A 25,183-nucleotide genomic window follows, 5' to 3' on the forward strand; every position below is an offset into this window, starting at 1 on the left:
TATGTGCCATAAAGCATTACAATTTTTATATATTGTCTATATACATTAAAACACATTTTTATTTTGGATGATTATTGTATTTTCTATTGAGACGATGTTCATAATTGGGGCTGCAAGCTGAAGGAAGATCATTTTCTGACCAGTCACAGCTGTTCCATCACTTTGGTCACTCTTCTTCACAACACAGGTAATAGTGTAACCAAGTTCAACTCAACTGTTCCAGTCACAAGACAGTTTGGCGAATTCTGTTTGATCGATCACTGAGGAGGAACTGACAAAGGAAACCTAGTAGAATGTCGAATGTTTGGTGGAAATTATAAAATGGAAAGTTTTTATTTTTTAAGAATTGTTTCTTGTCTAGAAGAGTTCCTTAGAGAAGTCTCTCAGAACTGCATAACAGCAGATTATATATGCCTATATCAGAAAATAAAACGAGCATTTACTGATTAGTTAAAACCTACGGTTTTCCTTTACAAAGTTTTATTCTTGTTTTCACACTTCACAGTTCATCTAACTTACGCTGCCCTGAAGTTCTCCCTCAACTCGCTTTGCTCTAAAACACCCTTCTCTTCACATTTGTTCTCAATTTTCTTCCACTGTACTTAAATTAAACCAACACTTAAAGGGGTCATATCATAAGATATTTAGAAAGCGTGCAATATAATATAAAAATACTGTCACTTTCAGTTTGCAAAATTTTCTCCCCACTTTACAGTTATACTGTAGTGCAGATTTGAATAAAAATGACATTTTCCACACTAAGCTACAGTATAACAATATTTAATGTGTTTTTTATTTTCAACCGAACAACATATAAGGCAGCAACCAGTGGCTTTACAGTGATTTGTTTTTACTGTTAAGTTGCAACAGGTCTTCTTGAATTGTAGACCTTAATACCATTTTGTACAGATGAACGTGCATGTTTGGTCAGGAGAGCTCCAGTTGACTGCTTCTCTCCACAGAGATCTCTGTTGATCAAACAACAGTCTTTTTTTGTTTTTTCCCCAAAACTTAACATATGGTCTATGTCAGCAAAACAAAAATGCAGATTCAAAGAGTTCCAATGTCAATATACTTACTGTATGTAGGGTTCAATGTCATCCTGTGTCCATTTTTCTCTCAGGCTGAAGAGGTTGTTGAATCTCTCCAGCGTATCTTCAGGCAGATCTTCTACCCGCAGCAGTGAGATGGTCTCTGGTTTAGAGCTTCGATCTAACAGAGCTAAACCCTGAATAACACAAAACATTAATATAAACTGGTGCTACACATCTTTAAAGTCAAATTTAAGGCTTTTTAAGACTTAAATAAATATTGCATAGTAAGAGTGGAAAATAGTAACAAAAATATCAATATTTTCTGAGATTGTTGAATTACATGATATTTTGCCGAGTATGTTTTTGTGCAGGTATCTTGGCTAGTTAAAGCCTGTCAGCTGACTTCTGAAGCTCTTAAAAGGTTAGTTCACCCAAAAATGAAAATTAGCCTGTTTTACTCACCCTCGAGGCATCCTAGGAGTATATGACTTTAAAAATTGTCCTGGCTATTCCAAGCGTTATCATTGCAGTGGGTGGGTGTTTCTTTTCAACAGCCCACAAGACGTCAAATAAAGTGCACGCATCCATAATAAAATGTGCCTAACACGGCTCTGGGTGGTGAACAAAGGCCTTCTGTAGCGAATCCATGCGTTTTCATCTGAATGTGGAAGCGGAAGGAAGATTTTGAGATAAGCTAAAGTTAGGAAACGTTTCTTCCTTTGCTCCTGAAAACAAACTCGTGAGACTAGTATATCTCAGAGTCCCGCGTGCTGCACATACGTCCTACGTCATCCACCGGAACAGCTTCCGTGCACGACAGGTAGCAGAGTGGGGAAGTCGTGGCCTAATGGTTAGAGAGTCGGACTAGTAATCCAAAGGTTGTGAGTTCGAGTCTCGGGCCGGCAGGGATTGTCCAGCGCTCTCTCCACCGCAGCATAAATGGCTGCCCACTGCTCTGGGTGTGTGTTCACGGTGTGTGTGTGTTCACTGCTGTGTGTGTGCACGTTGGATGGGTTAAATGCAGAGCACAAATTCCGAGTATGGGTCACCATACTTGGCTGTATGTCACTTCACTTCAAGTGAGAGAAAAGTGTTTATTACGTTTTCTTATAAAAACGCATGGATTCACTACAGGAGGCTTTTATTCACCCCCCGGAGCCGTGCGAGGCACGTTTTATGGATGCGGGCACTTTATTTGATGTGTTTTGGACTGTTCAACAGAAACACCCACCCAGCTAATTTTCATTTTTGGGTGAACTAACCCTTTAATATTCTGTGTGGTGACCAGAGGCATTATGATTTATATAAGGACAGTTTTATCTATATAAGGCCAAGGTGACACAGAAGCGGCATCTGAAGTGGCATTGATACATTTACAATTAAAATTTTAAATGTGAAATGACTTTTTTCTTTATGAAACTAAAACCACCAGTAGGTGGCAGCAAGTCACTGTCTTAATGAGTTAGTCCAGTGAGTGAGTGAGTCATTCATTCAACCAACTCCTTCAAATGGCTGATCCATTCAGGAATGGAGCTGTGTTTACTGTAAGCGTTAATCATTATTTAAACTGACTGGTTCAAAATACAGATTCATTCAGTAACGATCTGCCACTGTGTGTTGCTCGGAGATGAACAACAGTTCTGCTGTGGTTTAATTAGGAAATTTTTGATGGTGAAATAAGACAATACAATGTCAATGTAAAAACAGACAATATTATGTCTAAAATAGAACTCACTTGTTTGTTTACTGAACTTATTGATTATATCACATTTGCAATTGTGCAGATAATAAAAAAAAACAAAAAAAAAACACTTGTTTGTGTGATATAACTACATCATATGCAATAAATATAAAACAAAAACTCATTAGGGCATGAGGCATGCCTGTGTATATCTCTTGAATATGATGAACCGGGTTACTAAACTAAACTCACCCGGAGCTGATCCAGTCTAGTGCTCATTCCCTCAGGAACGCTCTGCTGCCAAACCTTCTGGAACTCTGACAGGTTGAACTTCACAGCGTTTTGCAGAAGCAGCTGAGCTGTGGCTCTACATACTTTGTCCTCATCCAGTGCATACATCACCTGGCCATCTAAAAGGAATTGATAAATACAAACATGTGAATGGAAAAAAACTAAGGGTCCTTTATCCATCAAATTCATAACGCACAGCCAGTATAAACAAACAAACAAATGAAAAAGAAACGCTAACCTCCATTACTGTAGCGTCTTCCATAACAGTTCAGGCAGTGTTCTATCATGGCTCTGATTAGAGAACAAGTAACATGTAGAATGTAAAACAACAACAACAACAAGCTTTTTTGGGGGTGATCTGCTGTTTTTCTCTTTTCATAATTCCCTAATCTTTCATCATAACTCACTTTGGCTCAAGGGATCCTAGCTCTTCCAGACAGACACTGAGAGAAACTTTGCTGAAAGACCAAGACTCTGAGTCCACCAGCTGGGTCACATAACCGAGGATCTTCATTTCATAATCAAAATCCAGGATCCTCCAAAATCCTACAAACACAGGTTGAACAACTCACTTCACCTATAGAGAACACATTATCCCCATAATAGAGGAAGACGTCCTCCTTTTGAATGAACATTATGCATTTTCTGATCGTTTGAAATATGTTTAGAGAATTTTGCATGAACAAGATCTTCCAATATATTCTCAGGTTAAATAAACTGAAACATCTGCTAATTTAGTTGTTATACCACAAAATTGAAAATGATAAAACTACCTGCTACTAATTCTTCAGTAAAAACTCTTTGATTTCAACAGAATCTGTTGTACAGAAGTACATCTGAAATAATCTCAGTAATTTTATTAGTAATTTATTTTATTAACTTTTACTAATGTAAAATTATCAAAATCAATAATATATATATATATATATAAAAATACAATAATAGTTTAAGATGCACAGTGAAGTTTAAGATGTAAGTGCATTATTAAACAGTAATGTTTCATTATTAAATATTACCTTTAGACAGTGGCGGTTTTAGGCATGGGCGAACGGGGCAGCCGCCCGGGGCGGCATTTTTTCATGACACGTGGGGGGCGGCACAAGCACTTGGAAAAAAAAAATCATCTGCGCCGCTAAGCGGTTTTCTATTATCTATCATATTATCTATCATATAACTGTGCGGAATTGGCAAATTGGCGCCCTGCTTGTTGAGAAGGTACCGAGCACAGAAGCTGTGTGAGAAGTGGAAAGGAGGGGGTGTGGCGGCGGACAGTTCACCTCTCTCAAATTAGTGGGACAAGTGGGCTAAAGTCAGTCACACCCAGGGGCACGGGAAGTGGGGGTGCGGAGGGTGCTGTAGCAAAAAATCGGAGTGTCTATTTAAGTGCAAATAGCTATGTTGCTGGCAGAGGCTATTTACATTAACTCCACCCACAAATGTATGATTGGGATAGTCAAATATGCAAAAGACGGTTACTAGTTGTCAGATTCAGTGGTGCAGATGGTAAAGTTTGCAATACACTTCTTTTGACACGATCGACCGGGGTTCGAATCTGCCTTTTGGCGAACTTTTTTTCTCGCTTTTTAAATTTCAAATCACATCAGAAAAGCATTTATTTTTTAATAAAAATGAAGGAAATAATCAAAGAGTTGAACATAAAGTATCGGGTAGGGTTAGGGTAGGTGTAGAGAGGGCTTTTGTCCCAATAAGGTGGCATCCATTTAATAATTAGAAATAAAATTAAAAAATTACACTCAATAAGTTATTGCATACTATTTTATACTGTATTACAATGCAGAAGTGCAGATAATTACCACTATTTTTGCAATAAGTAATGTTTTTCTCTAATAATGTTTTTCGCCATGTTTTTATTTTATTTTAACATAGAATAAATATAATCTAAAGCTATCTGCACTGTGTAAATAACATATCACTAAAGAATACTGCTATTTTCACTTTGTGGTTTAGTCTTGACTTCTGGTCGTGAGTGACAGTGTTGGGGGATGGGAAATCTGTTGATTGTCGAGTGCCAAATAAACACAGTGTTTATTATGTATATAGAGTATATTTATTTAAGTTCTGATAACTTATACTGTTTTGTGCAGAATTGTGTTTTTCATGTTGAAGGATTTGTGCAATTGAGAAATATAAGCTTGTCTTACACTTATATTGTTATAGTAAAACCGTTTGTACAAAATTTTTTAGCCAAAAAACCTACAATTTTTTTTCTCGGATGGGGCGCTCAGAGGGGGTCTCGCCCGGGGAGTAATTCAATGTAGAACCGCCACTGCCTTTAGAATTAGAATAATTACTACATTAAGCAATAATATTAATCACAGTAACATCCAGCAACAACATGTCTCTAGGACCCATCTGCCCCAATTCTAAGGGCTCCCCTACAAATCTAAATGAATTACTGTATTCACAAGTTTTCATATCCAATATATATCTAAGAATACATAGAGAATAATATATTGTTTTAGGGGTGGCTCTTTCAAATAATTTTATTTATACGTTTAAAAAAAAAACATCTCATTGGCTCACCGTCAATTTCACAAGCATGGACATTCTGAAGATGTGCCTCGATTTCTTCTCTGCTTGCTTGTATTCTTTCAAGAAGGTCATCCATAGTGTACTAACAAATGAAAAATAAAAACAAAAACATTTGATGTGACTTTTGGACAAGAAGATGAATAAGCTCAATTCATTTTCTCAAAGCTTTTAAAAGTACAAGCACTGTTAAAAGTATTGGTAATTACAGAAAATAAATGTACACACCTAAATCTCAGAACAGGCTAATAACTACTAACTCTTTCTAAACAGCAGTGGTGTACCTTCGGCCCTGGCGCCTCCTCCTGCATGCCCACCGCCGGACCGTCATATGGATTCTCCATGAGAAGTTTCTTCAGCTTCTTTAACCTTGGCCTCTGCCTTCTCAGCTCCCAGTAACAATTTGAAAAACCCCAAATCTGGAAAATAAAAAAAGTTATTTGACAATGCACACAATCAGCATTAAACAATCCATCAATAAAGGATAAAATCCCATCTTCAGGAATGACTTCTCCAGTGACCTGTGCATGCATGAGTTGTTGAGGAGATGCTGAGATGTCAGGCAGCTGGTCTGGAGTTTCACATCCTGGTACAAACAGCAGCAGATTTGACGTGTCTGCAATTTTCAAGTCGTACGTCTTGTCTTCACTGCACAGAACTGCATGCTCGTCTTTATCACCTCTGACTATTAGACTAATGAGAAAAACAGACATTCACGACAGATGAATGGTTCCAAAAGATCACGCGCTACTACACTGTACTTCAACTTTTGCAATTCATTTCTGGCTAAATTAATGCTGAGATGGTAAGAAAGAAATAATAGCTACCTCTCGCCTGCTTCAATGTGTTTGCAAAGTGTGTCATCCAGCTGCATGAGACAATAATCGCCCGACGATACATTGTCTCCGAAAGAAAGACAGTAAGTGACGGGCTGCAGGTCTTCTTCATTTACTTTAGCGATTTGTAGTGTGGCTTGAACCTCTTCTAATGTCCTCATGCTGTCAAAATTAGTTTTATCCAAGGCGACTCAACATAAAGGCTTGTGCTGTTGCCTTCACTCAACTTTCCCGCAATATTTTGGCCGGAAGAGAAAGTTGATTGACAGTAGAATGAGCCAATGAACGTTTTGAGGCGGACCCGTAACAGTGTGTAAACGTTACTTGTCCACTAGATGGCGCTTCATGACACGATTTCATTTACTGGCCTGTTCTTTCCTGTTGTTGGTTTGAAGCTCACAAAAATGTCGAGTGCCATTGAACACTATCTCTACACAGTATCATGTCCCCAAGAGGCGTTTGCTGTTTTACATATACATAATGTCCCATATTTTATCTCAAGAATGTTGTCCTTGGTAAACGTACACTTACTTTAGAAAAGCTTTAATGGGGCAAAATTGTTTGTTGTGGTGGACATGACACCACAGCTCTGGACTGTTTTGTAATTTTTAATAATAAAATAAAATAAAATAAATAAACAAATAATTAAGTAAGCAAGCAAATAAATAAAACCACACGCAAATAATCACACAATAAACATGCAGTATATTAAAATGTTTATGCTTATCTCTATTTTCATATTTTTTTAAAAAATGCAATAATTTATATTCTTATTTTTATATAAATAATTCTAGATTGTTATATTTCAGAACTGAAAACAGGTCTGTGATGATAAAATATATACTAATAATAATACACAATAAAAATGTATATTTTTATTTGTTTTACATTTTAAATAAATAAAAATAAAATCATTTATTTTATTTTTATTGTTAATTGTATTTCTTACGCATCTGTTGACCGTTTTATGATTATTTTAAAATCGAAAAAAAAATCCTTATTTTTGAAAATGTTAAAATATGCTAAGCATTTTGAATTACCACTGTGTATGAAATGTTATATAAAATTTATTAAATATATATTACTTTTTTATGTCTTTCATATAACACAACGTAAAAAGTTTAAAGTTTAAACCCATGTTTTGAAGAAACATCAGCATATTTTGTTGCATTTTAATCTTAGATTAAAACGGGGTTTTTTTGCTGGGTGTTTAAAGTGTGTATTTGGGAGTACAGTGATGGGCTCCAAGCTCCGCCCCTCACGGTGAACTCCCCCTACGAGGATGGTCAAGTTGACTCGCCCTACAACATGGGCAGTAACGTGCTTTCAGTGGAGAATAGTAAACAATTCACAATAGCGTGAAGAAAACGAATCGTCCCGAGTCTGTCTTCAAGGAATAATCTTTTGTTTGAAGCTTCGGTGTGATTTATTGCAAGGCTTTGCGGTTCATACATTTAAACACATGAGTGGATGTAACGTTACTGAAGACTGAGGGCACTTGATGGCACACAAAGACACAAGTTATTTCGAGTCGTTTTGATCTGTGATCAGCTGAACAGAGATGCTCTGTAAGTGACATCGCTCCTATTCCTCTGAAAACATCATTTCGGATCAGTCTGACGATTCTGCATCGAAACTAATAAGGTAAACAATGTTTTCTCCTTATCATTGCGTGTTTATTTTGTTGTTCTTACATTATGGAGACTTATGAATCTTTGCATTGAAAGTCATGAAATTATCAATATTGCATATGTAAAAACATTTAAACATGCCGTTGTGTTGATTTCACTCATCATTCAACTGGGCAGGTCTTCTCTACCCCAAATATTATTAAGGCTGTCATAACAGTCATCTCGCCTATCCCGATCTGCCATATGAGAGGCGTGTTCAATACACCCAATACTAACTCAAGCACGCTGTGCGTCAGTTCATTTCACAAGCAGCGTTTTTGTCCTCCGAACGCGGATTTGTTACATTTGTGTGTATAATTTCATGTTCAGCTCGGCTGTCAGTGATGGACGGCATCGGGAACACCATGCAGAAGAAGGCTGCTGAGCTGGAGCGCATGGCCGAAGTCCTCGTTACAGGAGAACAGTTACGGTAGGTGTGGCTTCTTGACGCCCCAATTTCACCGACGCGACGCCTTAAAACCAGAACGCTCCCATTTAAATGAATGGAACTGCAAACGCGACGTCGCTAGTTTGTCGCGAAGTGTGCGACTGCGGCTGTTTAAACAATGAATCCAGAATAGAGTGTCATGTGTACACTTTACTCCTTTATTACACATTTGGGATTGAAATATAGTAGGTTTAGTAGGCTACACACAGACAGGCGGTTGGGCACACTCATTTGTGACTTTGGACCACAAAACCAAACCAGTCATAAGGGTCCATTTAAAAAAAAAAAATTGAGATTAATACATAATCTGAAAGCTGAATGAATAAGCTTTCCATTGATGAATGGTTTGTTAGGATCCAATAGGGCAATATTTGGATGAGATACAACTATTTGAAAATCTGGAATCTGAGGGTGCAAAAAAAGAAAAGAAAATCTAAATATTGAGAAAATCGCCTTTAAAGTTGTCCAAATTAAGTTCTTAGCAATGCTGCCAATGCACATTACTAATCAAAAATTAGCTTTTGATATATTTATGGTAGGAAATTTACAAAATATCTTCATGGAACATGATTTTAAGGCCTACTTAATATCCTAATGATTTTTTAAAAGAAAAATCGATAATTTTGACCCACACAATATATTGTTGGCTATTGCTACAAATATAACCGTGCTAATTATGACTGGTTTTGTGGTCCAGGGTCACATTTATTTGTCATTACACAATTTTTCCATTTTATTTATTTTTATCTTTTAAGTCATGAAATTAAAATTCACCCAGTTTATTTTGTAAATTCATGATATAGATATAGATGAATTATTCATATATGTAAAAATTTGATTAAGGATTCTGACATTCATTTTTAAAAAATACTAATGTGCACTGATAAATAATTTATAATAAACACTGCACTTCTTCCCAGTGGCATGTGGCGGACTTCTTCAGTCATTTAGATGGTTCAACCAAAAATGAAAATTCAAGAAGATATTTTGAAGAATGTTGGTAACCAAACAGTTGCCAGTAGCCATTAACTTCTAGTATGGAAAAAAATATGGAAGTCAGTGGCTACCAACAACTGTTTGATTACCTGCATTCTTCAATATATATATATATATATTTGTGTTCATCAGAAGAAAGAAATTCATACAGGTCTAGAACAAAACGAGAGTAAGTAAATTATGACAAAAATTTCATTTTTGGGTCAACTATACCTTTAAGAATAATACAGAGCAAAAGTACTGGCCATCCAGCCTGAGAGCATCTCTGTGACCCTACATAGGACATACATTTTGGAAAATATTTGTATGGGGATAGTAAACATGTTTTCCTTTGTTAAAGTCTTGGTTTATTCATAAAGTACACAAAATACACCCTTTTGATGGAATGACCTCTATAAATCTGCTGGGGACAGTCTTGTATTCCATTGAAAAAAATATATTTTTGTTTGCAGTTGATCACAACCGTGGTGAATTTTTATGCATTATGTGACTGATTGATGAACATACTTGTGCCTCTGTCCTTTTCCAGACAGCTGCTCCGTTCGCAGTGAACTGTGACAGTGATAGTCGATACATCTGATTAATAATTGCTAAATCCCAGTACAGGACGCAGTAGTTTTTTTTTTTTTTTTTTTTCACATTAACACTTATTATTTAAACCTTATTTATGAGCTGTTTTATTGTGTCTTGTGCAGGATTTCACATTCAGTGTCCTGAATGTAATTTAGTTTCATGTGCATATAATAATAATAATAATGTTAAGGGATCTCTAACAGACCCCTGGAGGTAAAGACATCATTTTGGTGTTTGAGAGAAAGATTTGATTTCCTAGTTGTGTGGGAACATCAGTATCACAGGACTGGTTCTGTTGTTGTAGGTCACAGTGAAACAGTTTTATCTTCCACCTTACTATGTAAAGCTGACTCAGGTTTGTATAATCAGTAATCAGGTGGTGACAGCAGGCCCACATTTTACCCGGTCCCAGGGCAGGTGTACCTGATTCAGGTGTCGGGCTGTTAGGTTAGCTCTACTCTGTCTAGGTTTGTTGTTCGTAGTCAAAACAGAATTGAGTTCAGTTTGCAGACAGGTTTAAATGAGAATACACTAGAGGGTTTTATCTGGAGAGACAGTGACATAATAATCAGAAGTATTAAAAAAAGAAATATATTGAACTATGCTTTATATATATTTTTATGCTTTATTTTCATTCATGATAATAACGCTGCATCCCAATCAAATGAAATGGATATGACTTCATATAAAACATGAAATGCTTATTAATTTGAACCAAATAGGCCATTAGTTCCACATGACTGCAAACCACATAAACATTCATTTGCTTACTCATTTTAGTCGTCCCCTCATATGCCACTGGAATACACCAGACGTAGCTGACATCTCACTCAGGCTATTATATGGTAATATTGTACCACATGTCTCCCATTGCTCTATTGTTCGGTGTCAAAAAGTGCCAAAAGTGCACTTTAATGGTATGAACTACTGGCTGCACACTGCTACAGTCATGTGAGTCTTTGTTCAGTCACTTGTCAGCCCAGTGCCATTGTGTCAACTGCTGCATGACTGTTTGTTGCTGATAATATAATTCAGAATATGTAGAATATCAGTGTTAGGACAAGATATGATGGACACAGTAATGGGGTGTGTAAGCTTTACCTGCACACTTTGAGCACTTTTTATGGTTTATTGTAGTTTCTGTTCTTGTGGTTGTGAACAAATTGTTTCTACAACTTTTAAAGAGACAGTTCACCACAAATTAAAGTTCTGTCATTATCTACTTATCCTCATGTTGTTCCAAAGCTGTATGACTTTGTTCAGAACACAAAAGAAGATAATTTGAACTGTTTTTGTCTATTTAATGAAAGTCAGTGGGGTTGAAAACATTTCAGACCCCTTGACTTTCATTGTATGGACAAAAACTGTTCTTCTGTCATTCACAGAAGAAAGTAAGTCTTTGTTTGAAATGACATGAGGTTGAAAAAAATTATGACAAAAATGTATTTTTTGATCGAAAAAAAAAAAAAAAACTCTTGGAGGTTTTAAGTGGAGGTGTGCTGTTCTGTGAAGAGAAGAAATGAAAGTGACCAAGGTTTGGCCTGGTTGTCATAAATTCTTTAATCTAACACAGAGGATTAAGTGAAAGGTGCAGTAAAACTGTTTCATAAGATCAGATGACATAATAAAGATGAATACAATTAGACAAATTCAATCCAAGTATGATAATAACCAAAGACATAATAGACAAGTGCCACACTCGAGGTTAGTCTAAACATATTACACATTTGAGGTGAGGTGAACTGAAATATGAATTTCCATTTTAAAATTGTCTCATTCTATGTCAGTTGTAGGTTTTCCTATCTGGAACTTTTCTACTTTTTAAGACAAATCAGAAAGTTATTTTAGGCTGGATCTTCATGGATTGACCCAGGAAGGATATAGCTCTGTAAATGTAGGTATGGAGGTCAGTTTTAAAAAGTGTGTCGGGAAGTTACAGGTTTTGTATGGCTGGTTATTTAATGCTGGTTGCTGATTGGAGAATTCACACCAAAATGTGGGAAGATGGTGGTTGATCTGATTTTTTCCCTGTTTTCCAGGCTACGGCTCCATGAGGCTAAGGTGATTAAAGACAGGAGGCATCATCTCCGCACCTATCCGAACTGCTTTGTGGCCAAGGAGATTGTTGATTGGCTAATTGAGCACAAAGAAGCGTCTGACAGAGATACTTCCATCAAGATCATGCAGAAACTTCTTGACCAGAGCATCATTCACCATGGTGGGTTTGTCCACCACATCCAGTAGGCTACTTGCATTCCTAGATTTGCATTCCACTATATTAAAGGGATTCTTCACCTGAAAATGAACGTTATGTCATTATTTACTCATGTTATTCCATACCTGTATAAAGATTATCCTGGCTGCTGTTTTCCATATAATGAAAGTGAATGGGGACTGAGGCTATTGAGCTCCAAAAAATGAAAAAAAATCTCTATAAAAGTGGTCATCAGAATTGTGAATTGATTCTTTGATTAGAATTGATTCTTCACATCATTTGGCTACAATGTACCATTTTTTGTAAATTTTTGAGCTGCGGCAAAGGGAAGGTCAATGAATAACAGCTTAAATTTCTATCAGTACTAGAGTATCAAAATCATATTGACCGCTTTTAGGATATTTTTAGGGTATTTGTTGTTCTCATTTTGGAGCCTGTACAGGTCAAGTCCCCATTCACTTTCATTATATGGAAAAGAGCAGCAAGGATAAATAATAACAGAATTAATTTTATGTGCAAAAGTATGAAAAAAACATGATCTCTGTTGCACTGAAACCAGTTTGATCTTTAAACCATTGCTTGTAGCAGTGTGTATTTTTAACTTTTCAGCTGCAGTTAACTTACAACAAATCTGTTTGTCCTCACAGTTTGTGATGAGCACAAGGAGTTCAAAGATATGAAGCTGTTCTACCGTTTCAGGAAGGATGACGGAACCTTTCCACTGGACAGCGAAGCCAAAGTTTTTATGAGAGGCCAACGGATATATGAGAAGTAAGCGCTTTCATACATGATTAAAATTCTGAGAGGTTATTGAATTATTAATAGTTTACTATTTCTTCTGATGTCCATTCGTTAAACCTTAACATTATCATGTTTTTCCGATTCTTATTATTCATTACTGAGGTAGAGGTTGTTAAAGACCAAGCAAGGTAGTTTCCTTTCTACTCTTCCTCTCTAGGATGTGATTGTGCTGTTGTTCATGTGTGACACAAGTCTGTACATATTGATTTTGAGCATTTGGAGTCTGTCCGGTAAATTAACAGTGACCATAGAAACACAGGTTTCAAGCAGATCGAGCATGCTGTGTTCCAGCTGGTTACATTTAGAAGTAGCTGCTTAACCTGCAAGTTGTCGCTTTGCTGATGTAGCTCAACACAAAACCACACTCTCTATATGTTTACTGTGAAGAGAGAAAATACTTCCTTTTGGTTTACTGAACATTAGTTTTTTTTTAAGTTGATTTAATATTCATTTTATTTTATTAGTTTTCCAGTCTTATTTTTGTCTCGTCTTGACTTCTGTATTTCTTTTTAAAATATATTTGAATATTTTTTAGCGTTGTGTACACTGAAAAAATGGTGGTAAAACAGTTTTCATTCAGAAATTGCTTTAAATTTTACAAATAGTTACCAAAAAATGGCAAATAACACATTGAATTAAACATAACATTTTGAGGTGGAAAAAATGAAATAGTATTTTTTTGTAACACATACTACAATTATCTTTGTTATATTTACAACCTCAATTTTTTTTTTTACGCTGTACTGTTATCCACTTCTGTACATGACTCAACAGTTAAACAGTTATTTGTTTTAATTATAATTCTGTCATGACAACTCTCGGAGGGATTGGCGTGGTAATGTGCATGACAATGTTAATGTATTTGGTCTTGGTGGAATAGATCTGCTACGTTGCTGCTGAGCAATACATCCACAACATGCTGCTGTGAGCATGTAAGAAATACTGCTGCTGCACATATAACACATATGAATAACCCCCATATAGCATACATGAATGTGTGCCCTACCAAACTTCTACAGCAAACAAAAGCCAGGTATTGAATATTGAGCAATGAGCTCACTGGCTACTGATACAGGAGAAAACCAATCAGCTCAGCCATATGATAATGATGTCATTAAGTCAAATTGAGTTGGACCTATCAGACTGCGGCAACTTAGAGTTTCATGCCAGAACTCTATATTTATTTGATAGAAAGTAGCAAATAGACAATAGGTGATCTAGTCATTTATAAATTAAATTAATTTCTGGTAATTTAGTCATTAGTAACATATTTAAGTAGGCCTAATAAGTAATTCCTCAAGGATAAGGAGCTTCGTAATATTTATTTTGCAAATACAGAGTCTGCATTTTATACAGTTTCTTTTTTTTTTTTTTTGGTCGGATCTTAAAAAACTTGTTGAGGATCTCAGTCCTAGGGAACATTATTCTGGTTCTGCGTTGTCATGATTGGATTGTGAAATGTTACCTAGATTTGAATAAAACTGATCAAGGTGGACCCGACTTTTTTTCTTCTTTTTTTTACGTTTAAAAAACTTTTAGGCATGTAAAATAATTTCTGTTTAAGGTTTCTTTGAAAGCTGATTATAATATCAGTTCTTTTCAGGTCTTAATTTAACTTTACAATGGATCAAACACTAGGCAAGTGCCTTTTGGTTGCATCATTGATTCGTTGCATGAAATATTAAAGTAGTGAACTGTTGAAGCAAGGTTAATCTGAGCTATGAATGGTTTACCCATCTTGCAATAGCAGCTTGTGTTTGCTCTGCGATTATGACCAGGATGAGGTCGAGGTAGCAGCATGCAGTCTCTCTGTCCTGCTGCACTGTAGACGTTCCTCTGCGGGCCGTCCTGCTCTTGCATAACAGGAAGATGAAGTCCAGCGGGAGACATCTGTCACACAAACCACCAGTGTGCTTTATGTAATCACCATGGACACATTTGTGCTTGCGGTCAGTGTTGGCAGACTTTGCTCTTAGGGAAGCTTGTTTGGTTTGCTTCTCATTATTGATGAAGAGCTCAGTCTGCTGATGGAGCATAAATATAAAATGAGTATATGGAGTACTTTGTATGATTATGGGTCAAGAACTACATAGGAAAATGGACAGGAATGTTTTGCAATCTGTTTCTAAGCAACCGTGATTAGCCTTTGTCAACTACCTTTGTATTTTTTTATGCCTTCCTGGTGTTTTAAAAGGATTGTTTGCTAGTGTTCTCAGTATATTTATACTTTGGGATTGGGTTACTAAAGCCAAATGTAAAAAGAGGCGTATGGCCCCTTAAATAGCTTCAAGAACTTCCTGCTTCGATGTTTATTCAGATTGTTCCCTTTTGTCCTAATGGAGGTTTTATGTTGTAATAGATGTTGAAAAAAAATAGATGCATCTGGATCCCTTTACTCCTAGACGTCCACCTAGAATTCCAGTACTGTATGCATGCTGGAAGAATAGAAAAGAAAGAAATCTTTTTAGAGGGTTAGTAGTGCTCGAGGGAACTCCGGAATAGCACATTCACTGTTAAACTATAAGGATTTTTTCACTTTCACTTCCATTTCCACTTCCACTTTAACCATCAGTTCAGATTTGAACTTGCCCTGGCAATATTTTACCTGCATGTCTCTACCCTTTACATGTTGTCTTTCAGCAACAAATAATAATAATAATAATAATGCATATATATTTATATATAATTTCTTTTCATTTTTATTATATATTATAAAATAATTTATTGTATTATGTTTGAACATTATATATTTCATAAAACATTTTCAGGTAAATGTAATATATGATAAAGATTATTTAGTGTGTTATAAATTTTGTTAAAAAAATATTTTACAGTTTTTTACAAAAATCTCAGCAACATCTGGACAAATGTTGTTGCATATTTACAGTAGTATTCAAACATTTGGGGTCAACAGGATATGGTTTTAAAAACAGTAAAGTATTACTGTTTTTAAAGTATTAAATGACATTTATTCATGTGATGGAAAAGCTGAATTTCCAGCTGAATTACTTGTTTTCAGTGTCATATGATCCTTCAGAAATCAATTTAATATACTGATTCGGTGCTCAAGGAACATTTCTGTTATCACTGCTAAAAATAGCTGGGAGTGGATTTTTATGGATACTTTCATGAATCGAAACTTCAAAAAGTAGCATTTCTTTGAAACAGAATTCTTTTGTAACATTACAAATGTCCTTACTGTCAATTTGTATCAACTTAAGGTATTCTTGCCGAATAAAAGCATTCATTTCTTTAAAAGAAAACAACAACAAAAAATCTGATCCCACTTTATATTAAGTGGCCTTAATTACTATGTACTTACATTTAAACTGATTATTTGGTACAATGCACTTATTGTGTACATACATGTTTTTTTACATTGTACATATATTTTAAAAATACCTGCAGGTAATTACGTCTATGATTATTTTCTGTAATTACATTTATAATTATACTGTTAACCCATCCCTTACACCTTAACCCACCCTTAAACCTACCCAGACCACCAAACCTGTCTCTAACCTTACCCATATCTCACCTCAATAGCAGCAAAAGTGTTTTGCAATACAACATGAGCACAATAAGTACATTGTACATATTTTGTGATGTACTGTAAGTAAATAGTAGTTAAGGCCACTTAATATAAAGTGCGACTAAAAATCTTACAGCCCCCAAACTTTTGAATGATAGTGTACATCAGCTGTGTTCAACAGAATTTGCAATAGCAACAATGTTCATAACATTATATTGCCTAATGAGGCAAATGACAGTTCCGTCAGCTGGACCAAAACTCTCTTACCCTGGGACCGGGCCATCAGGCCACCCTTATTTTTGAGCTCTGACATTGTTTCTCATGACTAGACAAGACTGCAGCACTAAGCAATATTTAGAGAGTGTAGCTTTGCATCACAAGTGTACTATGCAACCAGATCTGTGGGTTTCAGTGTCAGTGGAGCATTCAGGATATGGTTAAAATGGTGACCTGCTAACAGAAAAGCTAGATATAAAAGAATGATGATCAAAAACAGTAAGGGGCTTGAAACTAGGTCAATGTCACATTTGATTTCTCGCAAACGTCAGTCATTAATATGTGGTTGCTCAACTGCAAGCAGTTTGAAATCGCAGTTTGCCTTGAAAGGCGCAAGAATAGACTCTGTATGTACATGGCAAACATTTAATACGGAGGCTCATATTGCTGGCATAGCATGTTGACTGATAGTGAGTCATTTGTACCCTTGTTTAGCCCTTTGGGATGTTTGCTCAAGCTGTTTCAGCTGTATCACACTCTTTTTCTTGAAGATATTGACCCATGGCCTGCAATTCTAATATCTACTATGCATATGCTTCTATTATAAATGATCAATTCTGAAATGGTGTACGAGCCAGCGAAAGTTTTATTTTCCTCAGTTTTCTTCACGTTTTCTCTAAAGACTTGTATCTCTTAAGGCAATCTTTATTTAGCTATGGTTGTATGCTGAGTGCTGACAGCTAAACAGTGTGTCTTTGTGAAAGTGTTTGGTTTTGACCCGTCAGCACCTGCCTTTGAACGGCGGAGAATGTTGCATTTCTTGAAAGTTCTGTTGCTCTTCTTTTGTTGTCGAAATTCAGAATCAGCAGCATTATGAACTTTGACCTTGTTTTGATGAAATGTGAAAATCTCTTCAGGAATCGTGCTGTTTTGTGGTGAATGATCTTTTAATGATATACGCAATGAGTTTGACATGTTAATAAGTATGCCCGTCTCTCTCCGCAGGTTGATGAACATTGAAAACACCCTGCTGCAGACGCGAGAAGAGGAGGGAGTGACGTATGAGCGGACGCTGGTGGCCTCAGAGTTTATAGACTGGCTCCTGCAGGAAGGTGAAATGCCCACCAGAGAGGAGACCGAGCTGTTGGGACGCAGACTGCTGGAGCATGGAATCATTCAGCATGGTGAGCAAAGCACATGGGTAGAATAGATTCCTGCAGCATACACCTTATTCATTGAAAAACTTTTCTTTTTTTTTTTGACCCCTGCAGACCCTCATGATTGTGTGTCAAGTTCGATAGGACTTGATACATTTTTGTATCATCTTTTTAATTTTGGCTTTTTTTCTGGCATGCAACATGAAAATAAGTAAATAAGTGTTATCATTTTTTGTTTTGTTTTTGTTTTTTAAAGAAACTTAAAATAAAAAAAAATAAAAATTGTATATAGTTTTTAATTATTAACTTTTATAAATGGTTATATATTTATTGTTATTTGGTAATGTTTATTAAAATGTATTTTATTTTCTGTCTGTGTGTGTAGGTCAATAATACGCTTTAAAAATCAGATAATTTAACCTTTTTAAAAAAAAAAAAATAAGGCAAGATTAGATTTTAGGTTGAAAAATGTCATGTAACCATCATGACATAAAACAATGCATTTTACCTTTTCTTTAAATAAAGATTAAGATGCACTCATCGTGTATTAAAGGTGTAATGGAAATATGTTATTGCTTTTTACTTGATAGTTACACTACATGACATTTTTATATTACATTAAATGTAATTTTTTCTTGAAAAAATAAAAATAAAAATTAGATAACTAAAATGCACTAAATCAAACTTTCATTTGGTCATTTAAATTAAACATAACTTTAAAGGTATGGACCTACTGAACCAAAGTCATAGATTGACATTGTTCTAGATGTCATTGTTCCTGAATTTAAGTTCATGGTTTGCTGCATGAACTTAAAGAGATAGTCCACCCAAAAATTAAAATTCTGTTATCATTTATGACAGATTATATAATGTTGATAACCAAACAGTTTCTATTCCCCATGACCAACAACTGTTTGGATATCCACATTCTTCAAAATATCTTCTTCTGTGTTCATCAGAAGAAAAAAATTCCTACAGGTTTAGAATGACATGAGGGTGAGTAAATGATGACAGAATTTTCACTTTTGGTAAACTATCCCTTTAATACTGTTTATTCGATCATTGATTTGTAGTCTAATTTGCTCATCGTGACATGCATCATCCTTTAAAATATACATGCATTCAAGAAAATGTGCAGTATTATATAATTTGTGTTATTAAATATCACAAGAGGTGATTGGTGGAGTCATGACTCAACAAGAGGAAAGACTCTTTGATGGTCAGCAACAGATGGACATACCTCTGACCGGGCAACAGCCAAACACAGCGTGACACACTAGAACACATCTACACAAAATGATTCACATGCATAATACACTGCCGTATACACACATCCAATACAGACCTGCGCACACACACACACACACACACACAGACACAAATAGTGGCTACCACAGAACAGAGCTATACCCTTCAGTTCAGTTCACACACCCAACAGTCACATGCACAGCAGCACAATCAGAGCCCTGTTGAGTCTGATACAGTGTCTTTGTTTGACAGCACCTTTCCTGTCTAATTTCTGCTGACTTTGAGAAATCTGCCAAAGGCATCACAGGCCGCCTCCTCTATACTCTCAAAACTCAAATGTTACATAAAATTAAAATGAGACAAACTTTCAACACAATTAACTTAAGCCTTCCAAAAAAAACAACAACAACAACAAAAAAAACTTACATCTAAATAGTTATGCCTACTTGATGCAATGGATTTTTTTTTTAATTTATACATAATGCATATAATGTATAATAGCATTACCCCCTTTTTATTTATTCCTTTTTTTAATTTCCTTTTTTGGCAACTGATACATGTTTTCAGGTGTGCAACAAGAAACAAATGCACCATTTTTAATTGCATTTATTTCATACGTAGTATATGAAACCATGATCTGCATTCGCAAAAGCAGTCTTTTTTTTTTTTACATTTTATAGGGAAAAATTTATAGGGAAAAATTTAGGGAAGGGATTTTTTCCCTGTTGGTGATAAATGTATAATAAATGTACAATAAAATGTAAAAAGAAGACTTTTTTACGAGTGCGGATTATGGTTTCATATACTGAGTAATTTAATAGATTGACGCACCAAAATAAAAGATCAAGTGATGGAAGAACGTAGTGCAAATGGCTTTATAACATCAATTATTATTAAAAATGTAATTTTTTATTAAAAATGAACATTTTTAAAGAAGTCTCTGTTCATTAATTTATATCCTTAGTTTAAGCAAGAAAAGCACTTACCAAAACCTGCCAAATTAGGAATCAGTCCTTATTCCTAAACTCCTCAACATGCTTATTTCTCAGCTTAAATAAACGCACACTTGCCAAGATTCAGTAGTTCTATATTCATGTTTCATTACTACATCAGAACTGAATCAGTGTCTCTCTCTGTTCATAGGCGTGCAGACATTACAAAAACCACACCATAACTGAACAAAGGTTTGTGCCCAGACTTGAATTTAACTGACACATTTAGATACAGTCAACACAAAGCAGATCATGACAGGGCAATCTTGGGAAATTTGCTGTTTTAAACCAACAAATCAGTGAAAAAAAAAAAATGGAGATGATTTTTTTTTTTGCCCAGGGCAGTAGGGCAAAGGATATGGTAGAGATGAAAGGAGGAAAGAAAGGCCTTCCTTGCTTTTTTGCCACTTCTGGCCCCTCTCAGCCTCTAGCTGTCAGCGGAGAGAGGCGCCCTGACATGAAGTTGCGTAACTGCCTGGATGTCTTGAGCCTGATTGTGAATTGCACTGCACTGTGTCAAGAAGCGTGTGTAAATCTGTTGTCAGTGTTTCACAGCCAGTGAAAGTTGCACTGCACAGTTGTACGATGAATAAGCGTGAAAAATTCATTCCCCCTCTGTTAGGGTGGAGACGGCAGAGATCTCCACAACCAGAAAGCACGTTATCTGCTCTTCTTGCTGTTGCTTGTGGGTTGAATGTGCGTGTTGTATGTGCTCAGCTGTATGTGTGGGAGTTTTGTTCAGGAGGACACAGTGAGTACAGAGTTTAGTTTAGTGAAAATGCCATTTTTAGCATGATTTGGGCTAAAAAAGCTACTTCTGTGATACTGTTTTAATCAGAGTTTAATGCTGAGTTATGTCCATTAAATAATCAATTTAATTTTCATAGAAATTCTGACTGAAAAGACTGATCAATATTTTTTTTTTGTCCATTTCATCAGTGTTACAACAGATTAACCCAACGTTGAAGATTTTTTATTTGTCACATACATATTACATGTGATGAAGTTCAGTGAAATGGTTCTCCCTAGTTCGCACAGTGCAGCAACAACAACAATAATAGACTATCAAGAATTGATACTCTAAGAACTGAAAGGTTGCTTAGATTAAAAGATTTCAATTAAAAGATTTCTATTTTGAATAAATGCTGTAATTTTTAATTCATCTAAGAGTCTTGAAAAAATTATCGCAGGTTCCAAAAAAACATTAAGTGGCACATCTGTTTCCAACATTAATAAAAAATCAGCATATTAGAATGATTTCTGAAGGAAATTAAATATACACTGACTTGATTGGGCTAGTCAACACTACAAAAGACTTTTATTAAATAGTGGCACAAGTGGTGTAGCTGGTAAAGTCCGTGCTGTGGTCCTTTTGGAGCAGTCGACCCGAGTTCGAATCTACCTTTTGCCGAACCCCCCCTCCCGCCCTTTTCAAATCTCATATCACTTCGGAAAGTATCATATATTGCTATTTGCATTTAGTGTCAATAGTCACAATCACTATTTATAAGGCTTTGTTATTTTTGTTATTGTTATTTTTAATTGTAATAATGTTTCGCCATATTACTGTTTTTACTTTATTTGTAATCAAATAAATGCAGCCTTGATGAGCAGAGACTTAAAAAATCATTAAAAATCTTTGAAAAACTAAACTCTTGAACGGTGTAGTGTATGTCACTATTATTTTGCCTTTTGATATTTATTTGTCAATTTATATGTAATGTCATTTTTTATTTTATATTTTTCTGTACTTTTCTTTTATATCTTTTATATCTCTGTATGTGCCATAAAATAGCAAACTGTGGCCATGAGTAAGCAGGAAAATGGACCAGGCTTTTTGCATACAGGCAAAACACTTGTTCTGCTAGACTTGCCATGTAGTGATAGTCAGACAATGAGTTAGTGTTTAGCTCATTTAGCTCAGCTCTCTCCCACACACATTTATCTGCATTCCTCTGCACCACAAATCTTATGCATCCACTATGCTTCACTGCCCATAACATATCCGATTGATTTTCTTGTTTCAAAGGAATAGTTCACCCAGAAATTAAAATTTTGTCATCATTTACTCACCCTCATGTCGTTCCAAACCTGTATAAGTTTCTTTCTTATGCTGAACACAAAAGAAAATATTTTGAAGAACCAAACAGTTGTTGGTCCCCATTGATTTCCATAGCAGGGAAAGAAATACTATGGAAGTCAATGGGGACCATCAACTCTTTGATTACCAGCATTCTTCAAGATATCTTCTGGTATGTTTAACATAAGAACGAAACTCATACAGGTTTGGAATAACATGAATAAATGATGACAAAATTTAAATTTTTCAGTTTTTTAGAAATCTCAATATTTTATTAAGTATTGATAGCATAGTTACTCTGTATTTTATATTGGTGAAAGGCAGAATGTCATATTGAATTTTTCACGCAGTATGTCTTTGAGATATTGACATGGTAGAATAATAACACAGTAGAGTGCTAAACATGGTAATAAAAATGGAAAGTTAAAGCTGTCATGTAAAACTAAATACTGTGTTTGAAACATGATGACTCATGGGATATTATGCAATTAGGGAGTTTCATATTGCTCTATTACTCCTGCATAGGATTATGAGATGGGATTCTAAGACGGCATGTGCGCCTCTTACATAAACACACTCAATCTCACATATAGACTTGGTTAAACTGGTTTTCCTGCTTCTAGAAAAAACTAAAACAAAAAAAAAAAACAGCTTTTTCTGCTATTTTGCCACTTTTACCCACTTAATGAAATTAATAATAAATTAACACACACACAAAAAAAGCCTTGGTGGATGTAAAATCCAAAATATTAATATTTTGTTGAGTTTTGTATTTTTTGTCTTTCACTTCTAGAATTTAAACCATTGTGGCTTGACAGGTCACGTCTTTAATCCCAGTAAACTGACATATGACCTCCTCTCTTTGTGCATTTCTCATTTTCCCCCTAGTTTCTAATAAGCACCATTTTGTGGATGGCGGACTGCTTTACCAATTCAGGATGAATTTCCGGAGACGGCGGCGGCTGATGGAGCTTTTGAACGAGCGTTGCCGCAGCATACCGGAGAACCACGACAGCCCTTTCTGTCTGCGCAAACAGGGCTCTGAAGGGGGAAACACCAGCTTCCTTTCAGGTTAGTCCACGATCATAAAGGAAATCTGCAGAATGCATGCACAACTGTGTTCATTACACCAAGTAGTTTGCGATATTGATTTTTAGATTTAGCAGACACAGCTGTGGTCATTTACAGTGGCAGGTAGACAATGAACTTCAGGATGTGGTCTCATGCATTTTAATTTGCTGCTGAAGCAGTGCATGGGTAGATAATGAAGATAGAATAACCAAAATCAATTTCAGAATAATAATAAGGAAGTTGCTGAAAGGACAAATCTTTTTGAAAGCACACATCATTTGAAAAATTTGAAAACAATCACATTTAGTTTGAAGTGTCATATTTGTGTACAAACATCTAATAAGCTAAAATGAAATGTACTTTTGTCAGCTGATTTAATGAATATTTAATAATTTTTAAATAATGTTTTTTAATTTAAAATATTTAACTGATTATTGTAAGCATATAAGAAAATAAATCACAGTGAATTGCATATATCAGTATTTCCTGACAAAAGCCCCTAAATGAAGATTATTCATAGACATTACATTACTGTGACAGGCAGTTACAGCAATGAATAGAATTTACTAAATGCTTTACTGGCCAGCGTTTTGATTCACAGTTTGGATGTTTAGATGTTCTCACTTCCTTTGTATGCTTGTTGGAGTTCACAGAGTTGTGTACTGAAAGTACTTAATACATTCAAATAGGGAAGGTTGTATTTTCTGATTGCCACAGATTTTTCTAGATCGCGTTGGGAGAGTTAGTGCACTACATCTGACATATCTTTATGATAAGTACTGTATGTGAAAGGTAAACATGTAAAGACAACAAGCAAGCATAACATGCCCCTTTTGCCCAATTGTCCTCTGTTTGATCTGGTTATATTACATTTGAGTTATTTTGTCAGTATATTACTCAGCATTAGTTAGTGTTATATATGTAACCTCGGTTTTTCAAACTGCTTCTGTTCTCTTAACTTTAGTTTAGAGTTTCAAAATTTAGATTCATGCTAGTATTACTAGAATGTAGCCCTTAGTCATGTGGAATAATGAATTAGAGTAAATGTGAAGTGTTTTTTTTTTACAGTGTTGGCTTGTAGATTCAGTATCACGCCGTCATGACTCAGTAGAGGAAGTTAGCTCAGTGTGTCTTGGGACTGGGCCTCTCTGGTTCCTCTTCTCAGAGCTACCTAAAATATGACCTCTAATTTTTCATGTGCCTGTGGTGTGTTTTATTTGCATGGTGCGCCTTTGTTTAAACATACGCAAGTGTGTAAATTCAAGTTTTATAACTGCCAATCAGGTTGATTAGCACACAACAATTTTTCTTTTTTATTGCATGTTTTGGTGGCAATATAATCAGTGTTTTTTTCCTGACAACAGTGCAATTTGTTTATTAATTATTTGCTAATATTTATAATTTCACAATGATATTACTCAAAATAAATAAAATAATAACAACGATGATGAATAATAAAAAATAGGATGGAATTATTTATTAATTTATTCTCTTATTTATTTATATTTATTTATTTAATTATTCAGTTATATACTGAAATAAAGATATATAATTATATGATAAAATTTTAAATAAAGCATTTTCAATTGACCAATTATTAGCCATTTGTTTAACTGATGTTTAAAAGGACTTACATTTCTAAGAATAAATAAACATGAAATATGACTTTTATCAGTTTGAAAAGTTGATTTATATACATTTATATATATTTTATAGATATTATATACATTTCATTTTATTCATATATTATTATTTGTATTAACATGGAGTTTTCCATCACATTGTTTTTTTG

General features: G+C 35.2%; 2 protein-coding genes across 2 annotated transcripts in view; one reads left to right on the forward strand and one right to left on the reverse strand.

Moving 5' to 3' along the window:
- Nucleotides 1-500: 500 nt before the first annotated feature.
- dscc1 (DNA replication and sister chromatid cohesion 1) lies at nt 501-6,657 on the reverse strand. The gene is made up of 9 exons (XM_058745662.1): nt 6,384-6,657; nt 6,078-6,249; nt 5,841-5,975; nt 5,551-5,641; nt 3,414-3,552; nt 3,245-3,297; nt 2,968-3,125; nt 1,080-1,228; nt 501-968 (listed from the first exon to the last, which is right to left on the reverse strand). The coding sequence occupies exons 1-9, from the start codon at nt 6,551-6,553 to the stop codon at nt 857-859; spliced, it is 1,179 nt and encodes a 392-aa protein (XP_058601645.1). The 5' UTR covers nt 6,554-6,657; the 3' UTR covers nt 501-856.
- Nucleotides 6,658-7,686: 1,029 nt separating this feature from the next.
- The window catches only part of deptor (DEP domain containing MTOR-interacting protein), a 30,363-nt gene continuing 12,866 nt past the window's right edge, over nt 7,687-25,183 (forward strand). Inside the window, exons 1-6 of the mRNA XM_058747316.1 lie at nt 7,687-8,036; nt 8,393-8,492; nt 12,119-12,297; nt 12,942-13,065; nt 17,849-18,027; nt 23,209-23,391. Coding sequence (XP_058603299.1) covers nt 8,407-8,492; nt 12,119-12,297; nt 12,942-13,065; nt 17,849-18,027; nt 23,209-23,391 — 751 coding nt within the window. The 5' untranslated portion in view covers nt 7,687-8,036; nt 8,393-8,406. The remainder of the gene's footprint in view (nt 8,037-8,392; nt 8,493-12,118; nt 12,298-12,941; nt 13,066-17,848; nt 18,028-23,208; nt 23,392-25,183) is intronic.

This window comes from Onychostoma macrolepis, chromosome 16 (genome assembly GCF_012432095.1).
Source record: "Onychostoma macrolepis isolate SWU-2019 chromosome 16, ASM1243209v1, whole genome shotgun sequence".
Classification (NCBI taxonomy): domain Eukaryota; kingdom Metazoa; phylum Chordata; class Actinopteri; order Cypriniformes; family Cyprinidae; genus Onychostoma; species Onychostoma macrolepis.

Bases quoted from the DNA above. Each gene is read 5' to 3' on its own strand.
- dscc1 (XM_058745662.1), bottom strand. From the start codon at position 6,553: ATGAGGACATTAGAAGAGGTTCAAGCCACACTACAAATCGCTAAAGTA. The intron at 6,250-6,383 runs GTAGCTATTATT...TTTTCTCATTAG, and splicing joins CACATTGAAGCAGGCGAGAG to TCTAATAGTCAGAGGTGATA. The intron at 5,976-6,077 runs GTCACTGGAGAA...TTTATTTTCCAG, and splicing joins AACAACTCATGCATGCACAG to ATTTGGGGTTTTTCAAATTG.